This window comes from Atta cephalotes (genome assembly GCF_000143395.1).
Source record: "Atta cephalotes unplaced genomic scaffold scaffold00072, whole genome shotgun sequence".
NCBI classification, from domain to species: domain Eukaryota; kingdom Metazoa; phylum Arthropoda; class Insecta; order Hymenoptera; family Formicidae; genus Atta; species Atta cephalotes.
The window spans coordinates 66,339-74,712 of record NW_012130136.1 but is presented as its reverse complement, the minus strand read 5'-3'; the positions used below and the strand labels follow the sequence as shown (position 1 = coordinate 74,712).

At 26.8% G+C, this 8,374-nt stretch overlaps 3 protein-coding genes across 3 annotated transcripts in view; all 3 read right to left on the bottom strand.

The window, feature by feature from the left end:
- LOC105624072 (flavin reductase (NADPH)) overlaps positions 1-753 on the bottom strand; it is a 2,038-nt gene extending 1,285 nt beyond the window's left edge. Inside the window, exons 1-2 of the mRNA XM_012205432.1 lie at positions 678-753; positions 3-167 (exon numbers count right to left, since the gene is read on the bottom strand). Coding sequence (XP_012060822.1) covers positions 3-167; positions 678-753 — 241 coding nt within the window. The remainder of the gene's footprint in view (positions 1-2; positions 168-677) is intronic.
- Positions 754-1,620: 867 nt separating this feature from the next.
- Positions 1,621-2,777, bottom strand: LOC105624071 (dehydrogenase/reductase SDR family member 4-like). The gene is made up of 3 exons (XM_012205431.1): positions 2,461-2,777; positions 2,139-2,340; positions 1,621-2,042 (listed from the first exon to the last, which is right to left on the bottom strand). Exons 1-3 carry the CDS (start codon positions 2,775-2,777, stop codon positions 1,788-1,790), a joined length of 774 nt encoding a protein of 257 aa, XP_012060821.1. The 3' UTR covers positions 1,621-1,787.
- A 4,612-nt stretch (positions 2,778-7,389) lies between these two features.
- LOC105624091 (tropinone reductase 2-like) lies at positions 7,390-8,373 on the bottom strand (the record flags this gene model as incomplete). The annotated part of the gene is given in 4 exon segments (XM_012205451.1): positions 7,390-7,532; positions 7,535-7,637; positions 7,758-7,959; positions 8,267-8,373. Coding segments are annotated over 4 exon segments (555 nt in total), but the record flags the coding sequence as incomplete, so codon positions are not given.
- Position 8,374: the final 1 nt, after the last annotated feature.

The window sequence follows — 8,374 nt, the reverse complement described above, 5'->3', positions numbered from 1 at the left end:
ACTTAAGTCTGTCCTAGTGCCAAGTATTACCACAACGGCATCTCTATCAGCTACCGCATTTGCAACTTCTTTTGCATTAATAACATCTCCAACAATTAGTTCAACTTTATTTCTAAGATCCTCAGGAACCTTGTCTTTGTCTCTTACAAAAGCTCTCACCTCCAGACCTAAATAATAGAGATAATTGAGAAAATATCTACATGTACAATACTTGATTTGAATATCACAGATAAAAAAGAATTAATTTATCATGCCCAAAAAATTACAAAATCATACACACAATAATTATATGTCATATTTTGATATAGGAGGAAATATTAATTATATCATTTAATGGTGATTTTTAATTATAAAAAGTAAATCTATAAAATAAATCTATATAACTCGTAATTATATATTCTAAATTATTTATGATTACTGATCTCTTAAATTGTGGTCTCGAATGACAGAACGAGAAACTTTTTGATAATAATTATAACATGTATAGGTTTGTTCTTTGTAGCTGAACTTTTTGTACTTTCCATTCTTCCTTCTTTTCTGTCTAACTAATTATATATATTCGTCCCGTTTCAAGTGCGAAAGGTGTAACTTGGTGCAAATGCGAAGAGCACGCAGCACATTGTTGGTTGGAAAAAAATACATAATACAATAATAGCGCAGATAAACAGCAGAGTTACCATTTTCCACGGCGGTTCTGAGAGAACAGAGACCGGTGTTCCCAGTGCCGCCAAATAATACAATTCGTTTCTTCATCTTGCGCTGAGCCAGCTGAGCTTGCGTTGCGCGTTATCATGAGACTGTGTGATTACATCTGCCTTGCGAGAATGACGCATCATTTATCTTTTTCTCGGTTTTTTAACAAGCGTTATGAAAAAAATCAATAATGCGTCAGCAGTATTGTCGAGAATACCGATTATACTGATGATAATACAATGATTAATAGCTAGCAACATCTTTTTCGCAATATTAACCTATTATGTAAGGTATTTTAATACATAATGTAAGAAGATAAGATTGTCGACAATCTTATTTTTTCTTACATCATGCATTTTAATAATTATTAAGTATGTTATGTAATCTCTTTCAGAGACGTATGTTTAACGCGAATAGAATAATATATTCAGCAAAAACAATATTTAGACAATAAATATTTTAATGATATTTCTTCGTACAGAAGCGTATTTTTTTGTTATTGTATCCAGCAAACGAGAATGAATTAAAATAGATTAAAATTTTTTTCTTTCCGAATACGTATTTTAAATAGCGAATACTTTTTTTTGGTTTTAATTGGATTCAATTAGATTCGATTGGATTGAAAAACTGCATTTTCTATTCAAATTCATTCATTTGAATTAAACAGTATTCACAACTATGTTTATGTGCACAGGAAAAGCTAATATTATTTTTAGATTGAAAAGCATAAAGATCTATGCAATCTCCTATAAATGAATAATAATGCATTCAGGATTGAAAAGCATTCATTTTAATATTTGTGAATCAATATTTCTGAATCCATTTTAATTCATTTCCATTCTCGTTTGCTAAGTACTTATTATCACTAATAATTTATTAAAACTTAATATAATAATTTATTAATAACAGATAATAATTAAAAATTTATTAAAAATTTGAAGATCGTTTCTTATCATTCTTAATCATTTGTTTTTTCACAATGTCGTGTCTAAATATTTAGATAATATTTTCTATTTAATACTTCTATTTAACATTAAACTTATTATACAATTAGTTACTATTAAATACTGCATATATCTGCATGTTTAGTCAGATTATATAGAAAAACTACTAGCAGATAGAGCATGCGCTCCTCCATCTACAGGCAATGTCACTCCTGTTATAAAACTAGCATCATTACTTGCTAGAAATATAATGGCTTTTGCGACTTCCGAAGTATCACCATTTCTTCCTAAAGCATGTATCTTTTTAAACTGCTCGAAAAAGTTTTTAAGCTGTTCTTGATTCATTCCAGATTTTCGAAAGATGTTTGTTTCTATGAGGCCAGGATTTACGGCATTCACTCGCACCTACTTTTACATTTAAAATAATATGAGGCAAAATAATATTTAAAACTGCTATTGTTGAAAAAAAAAAGAAACAGTCATTATTATCCTTACACGCACCTGTTGTGATGCCAATTCTAAAGCAACGCAATGCGTAAATTGGTTTAAAGCCGCCTTACTCATGTAATATGCCAGAAAACCTACTCCTGATCGTAATCCAGCTAAGCTAGAAACGTTTACAATGTTGCCTTTCGTTTTGGCTAAATATGGTACTGCTAGTGCTGTCAATTGGAATACCGAGCGAACGTTTACGTTCATAATACTGAAAACAGATTTAAACATACGTTTTGATATTAATGAATTTTCAAAATAGAGAATTATAATCATTTATCAATATTCATACATGTTTATACATATAAACAAGTTACTTATTAATACATACTTATCATACTCTTCCAAGCTTGTGGTCTCTATGTTACCGGCTTCCCAAGTTCCAGCATTATTGATTAAAACATCTAATTTGCCATAGTGCTTGATTGTCGAGTCGATGATATTTTTCACGTCGTTCTTATTGGCTAGATCTCCCGTTATAATGAACGGCTTGGATTGCCCACATTGTTCGACTATTTTTTCTAAATTATGTTTATTACGTCCTGTTATCGACAACGATGCACCAAGCTGAGCCAATTGAATAGCTGTTTCAGCTCCAATTCCTGAACTGGCCCCTGTTATTAGAACAATTTTTCTCGCAAAAGACATCTAAAATAGATAACATTTTTCAGATTGGATGATTCAGTAACGCAGCGCTCATCAAGCGGCTAATTATATAATTATAGCAGTAGAAAGTTGTTGATTCTTATATAAATCTAATCAATCACATTAAATTACGTCATATAATCTAAGACATTAATATAAAACATATAAGACATTAATATAAAACATATAAGACATTAATATAAGACATTAAAAATGTAATATCAAATTTGCTTGAATATATATAATTATACATAAACATGTATAAATATTCATAAACATATATAATTATATATTAGGTGTAGTAAAAAGAAATCCATTCTTTTTCCATTCAATTTCATGCAAAAATAATGGATTTCTTTTTACTACACCTAATATGAAATATTAGATGTGGGAAAAAGTTCGTGGCATTTTTTTAATGTCATCTAATGGGAAAAACGCCACGAACTTTTTCCCACACCTAATATATCTCTTTTTCTTTTGTAAAATTACTTTTTAATGTAATAGAAATAATAATAGTAATGTGAAAACATAAAAAATAATTAAAAGGATAATTTTCACTCTTGTTTTAGAAAAAAACAAATTTGGAAAAATGTAAAAATATTGCTCATACATAATTATGCATAATTTTATATATAATTATACGTAAGTAATTCTTTTACATTTCTTCTATTATTATTTCTATTACACTAAAAAGTAATTTTACAAAAGAAAGAAGGATGTATGAATATGTATGAACATATTTCATATATAATTATACATGTTTATGAATATTTATGCGTGTTTATAGATTTATACACATTTATACATATTCATGAAAAATTATTTACTTAGGTTATTATTATATAGATAATAATATTTTATACTGCATTTGCAAATATAAATCAGCAAAAATGTAATTCTTTTAAAATAAAATAAGTTTTTCAAAAGGAAAAAAAGAAAAGAAATATTTAAAATTAAGACACAAAGGTTATTGTTTCGAATTATGTAAAACAATGATTTTATATGTCCATACATGTTCATACATTCTTTTTTCTTTTGTAAAATTACTTTTTAATGTAATAGAAATAATAATAGTAATGTAAAAACATTAAAAATAATTAAAAAAATAATTTTCGCACTATTTGTTTAAAAAAAATCAAGTTTGAAGAAATATAAAAAAATTACTTACATATAATTATATATAAAATTATGCATAATTATGTATGAGCAATATATTTTAAAAAGATATAAATACTTACTGTGATACAACGATATTGAATGATATTTATTTATAAAACGACACAACTCAAATAATTTCGAACGCAAAATCACGAAAATTTGTAATAGCGAGATGTCTCTAACACTGATAAGCAAATGTTATAAACCAACATGACTAAATTGACTCTTATATACTGATATAATCCCTACTCTTCTAGCTAATAAAAAAACAGTGTAAAGTTCGTCATTACTTTATTTTTTGCTGTACGTTTTAAACCGCCTATATTCTTGTATATAATTAATAATAATATTAATTAATTATAATTCAAACACCACAAAAAATCATCTTAATGTGAAAATAATTCCAAAATGATTGTCAAAATTAAATTATTTTTTTATTAATCGCGATTTATTTTAATATCATTTTAATATCATATTATAATCTGTTCTGTTTGGAAAGTTTTCTCTTTTGTAATTATACACTATGTATAAATGTAATTATATAATGGAAAATTTTGAACTTATTTTATTGAGAATAATATTAAATTTAGATTTTTTATTTACTACTTCTTAATACATTTCATCAAATCGAAGAGAAAAACAAATTACTATAAGAATTTTATCGTATCCTAATGATCAAATTTAATAAAGAATAAAAAAAAAAACGATAGAAAACGAATATTTCTTTCGGAATATTATTGTATAAAATGATAAATTACAATAAAGAAAAAATATATATAGGCTCTGTTACGAGCGAGACCCGGTATAATACTCGGTACAAAATTTGTCATGCATGAATATGTATAAATATGTATAAACATATATAAACACGCATAAATATTTATAAAAATATATAATTATATATGAAATATGTTCATACATGTTCATACATTCTTTTTTCTTTTTAAAATTACTTTTTAATGTAATAGAAATAATAATAGTAATGTGAAAACAAGCAATGCGAAAATTATCTTTTTAATTATTTTTTATGTTTTCACATTAGTATTATTATTTCTATTACATTAAAAAGTAATTTTATAAAAGAAAGAAGGATGTATGAATATGTATGAAAATATTTCATATATAACTATACATTTTTATGAATGTTTATGCGTGTTTATGTATGTTTATACTAAATACGAAGTTCTAGTTGCGAAATGAAAAATCCTGTATTCAGCAATGTTACATATATGTAGGTGGAATTATTTATGTGAATTATTACATTATTATACTAATGAACATGTAAAATTTATTTATTTTGTTGAAGATGACCAGAATTTAATCGAAATGTTCGAGGATTGTACACGATACATATATGTAAGATTGCTGAATACAGGATTTTTTATTTTGCAACTAGAACTGCGTATTTAGTGTTCTCATTTGTCTGTTATTTATATAATTTTGATATAATTTTGTTTGAATTTCGAGAATTACGTATCACTTTTGTTAACGTCACATTTCTAACACAAAGTTTTTTCACATTTTTTCCTAAATATTCCTGATAAATCTCGTTTTCTGCTTATCTTATCTGCTTTCATCTATCGTTTTTTTAATCCCAGGATTTTTCATTTAACTAGCTAGAACTGCGAATTTAGTGTTCTCTTTACCTATTATTTATACAGATTTTATGATAAATTATAACAGAAAACGATTTTTGCCTTGAAAATAGTATCACTTTCTATCTCGCTTTTTAAAAATATTTCTTATAATAGAGTTATATAGTATATTTCGAAATATTATGTGCATATGTCCCAATAATATCGTGAGACATTTGTAGAATAAGAGTACATTCATAAGATGGCCTTACATAATCAATAAATTTGGATCACTGTCAATATTATTGACAGTATTATTACAAATACAGTATTACTGATTGTGTGTGGTTAATATTGATGGATTGATGTAAGACGTAGGATACTGACAGTGATCTAGATTTTGATTCTCAAACATCCAATATTATTAAGATGCATGTCACAATATGTCATAGTGCAATAGATATTGTACGTAAAATTAAAGTGAAATATATTGCCTATAATACTGATTGTGTAGATTGTAAAAATACTAAAAAGATTGATGCATACTGTCAGTATTACTGATTCAGTATTATACTGATCAGTATTCATTATTGACCGTGTAGAGTCATCATTAATCAGGTTTAATAATCGAGATGAACAAATTTTGACATATTGTCTGCATAGTGACAAAATTGAACATTGAAAATAATTGCATAAATATTCAAAGATGCATTCTTATATATGAATGTTTCTAATATATTCTGTAAGAATTACAATAATATGCTACTAATTTTATCAATAATAGAGCGCAATTAATGCAACATGCTATTCTTAACATGTCTGTCCGCAAATATTGATAGTTATTATTAATTATATATAAACCGGTGTTCATAATCGATTCTTATTTTGATCGTCTTATTACACATACAATGTGGTCATTCGTTTTAAAGTTGCAAGAGCGATCGTGGCACGCAATCAGAAATAATTACTGATGCTTCTAACTGGCTCTTACAATTGATCGTGATTTTAAAACTGAGTTCGCAAACATATTGTGACTCAGCATATAATACATATATAGATATATAATAATATAAACGTACTCTGTAATTGTCATAATTTAAAACTTTGTATCTCTAAAACTAACGTTTAAAATAAAAATATACAAATTTTATCTCTGAAACTTAATTTTTGAGAAATTCCTTGCTGTAATATTTTGAGTAACAAATTTGGAACATCCCGTGCACTGCTTTATGATTGATTTATAGTCCGTTGTTTTGCACTAAAAATTCATTTTTACGTAAAATAAAAAAAATAAGAGAAACAATCTCCAACGGCTTAAATGACAAATTTTAATATTCAGTCATTAAGTCATGATTCTGAACAACATTCAAAAGATTTTAACTGTCATACAATATGACATATCTTACATATGAATATAAAAAGATAAGATATGTATTGATTAGAAAATTAGATAAATGATATAAGAAGATTTTTAGAAGACAATGGAGACTTTACACTTAAAGGCCCTATACCGGAATTTACTTTCATATTCCAATTAGAGGATTACTAAGTTTCTGAAACACAAATCTGCTAATTTTTCACGCTTGAAGAACCAACGAACGAATAAACGAACGAAAAAAAAACAGTTTTACTAATTTTAATAATTTTATATTTTATTTTTGTATATTTATCTTGATACCACGTATATTAATAAAACATATTTCATTTTTGTTTTGTAGTAATATATTTTGTAATTATTACAACATAAAATTACATTTTCTCAGTTATATCTCAGTGATAAAATTTCGAGAAAATGTATGTTTAGTATATATGGACGTTCTAAAAATTATTGGTGTCTATTTAAATTTTCCGCCTTATGATTTATAACGTATCATTTTAGTGCATCACAGCCTCCCTTCGGAAGGCACAACATGCCAATCTCCATCTACAAGCAATGTCACCCCTGTTATAAAACTAGCATCGTCATTCGCTAGAAATGCAATGGTTTTTGTGATTTCCGAAGAGTCGCCGTTTCTTTCTAAAGCGTTCCTTTCCATCGTTCGAAATGGTTTTTAAACTGTTCTTGGGTCATTCCAGAGTTCCGAAGGATATTTGTTGGTACAGCGTCAGGATTTACAGCATTCACACGCACCTATTTTAAAAATAATAATACGACGCGCAAACTAATATTTATAATTAATATTATTGAAAAATTATTGAAAATACAATTATTGAAAAAAGAAAGAAGAATAGTCATTATTTTTACACGCACCTATTGTGATGCCAGTTCTAAAGCAACGCAACGTGTAAATTGATCCAGAGCCGCCTTACTCATGCAATATGGCAGATTATTCCCTAGTGGTCGTAATCCACCTATACTTGAAACATTTACAATGTTGCTTTTCGTTTTTGATAAATATGGTGCTGCCAGTGCTGTCAATTGGAATACCGAGCGAACGTTTACGTTCATAGTACTGAAAACAAATTTATGTTAAAAACATGTTTTTGAAAAATTAATATATTTTCGATATACAGTAATTTATCAATATCCGTACGTATTTACACATATTATCGAGTCACGTGTTTATTATTTACCGATAAATTCTTTGAATTGATGCAAATTAAAGTGAATTAAACGTATATTTGTTTAACTTGATCAAATTATTATAGCATATGCACCAATTCAGAATGTAATTCAGAAAGTAACTGATAAATCCTCATAAAGGACAGATAACATAATAAGTTGACAATATGTATAAATACTTGAAATTTATTACATACTTATCGTATTGTTCCAAGCTTGTAGTTTCTATATTACCGAATTCTACAATTCCAGCATTATTAACTAAAACATCTAATTTTCCATAATGCTTGATAGTCGAGTCGATA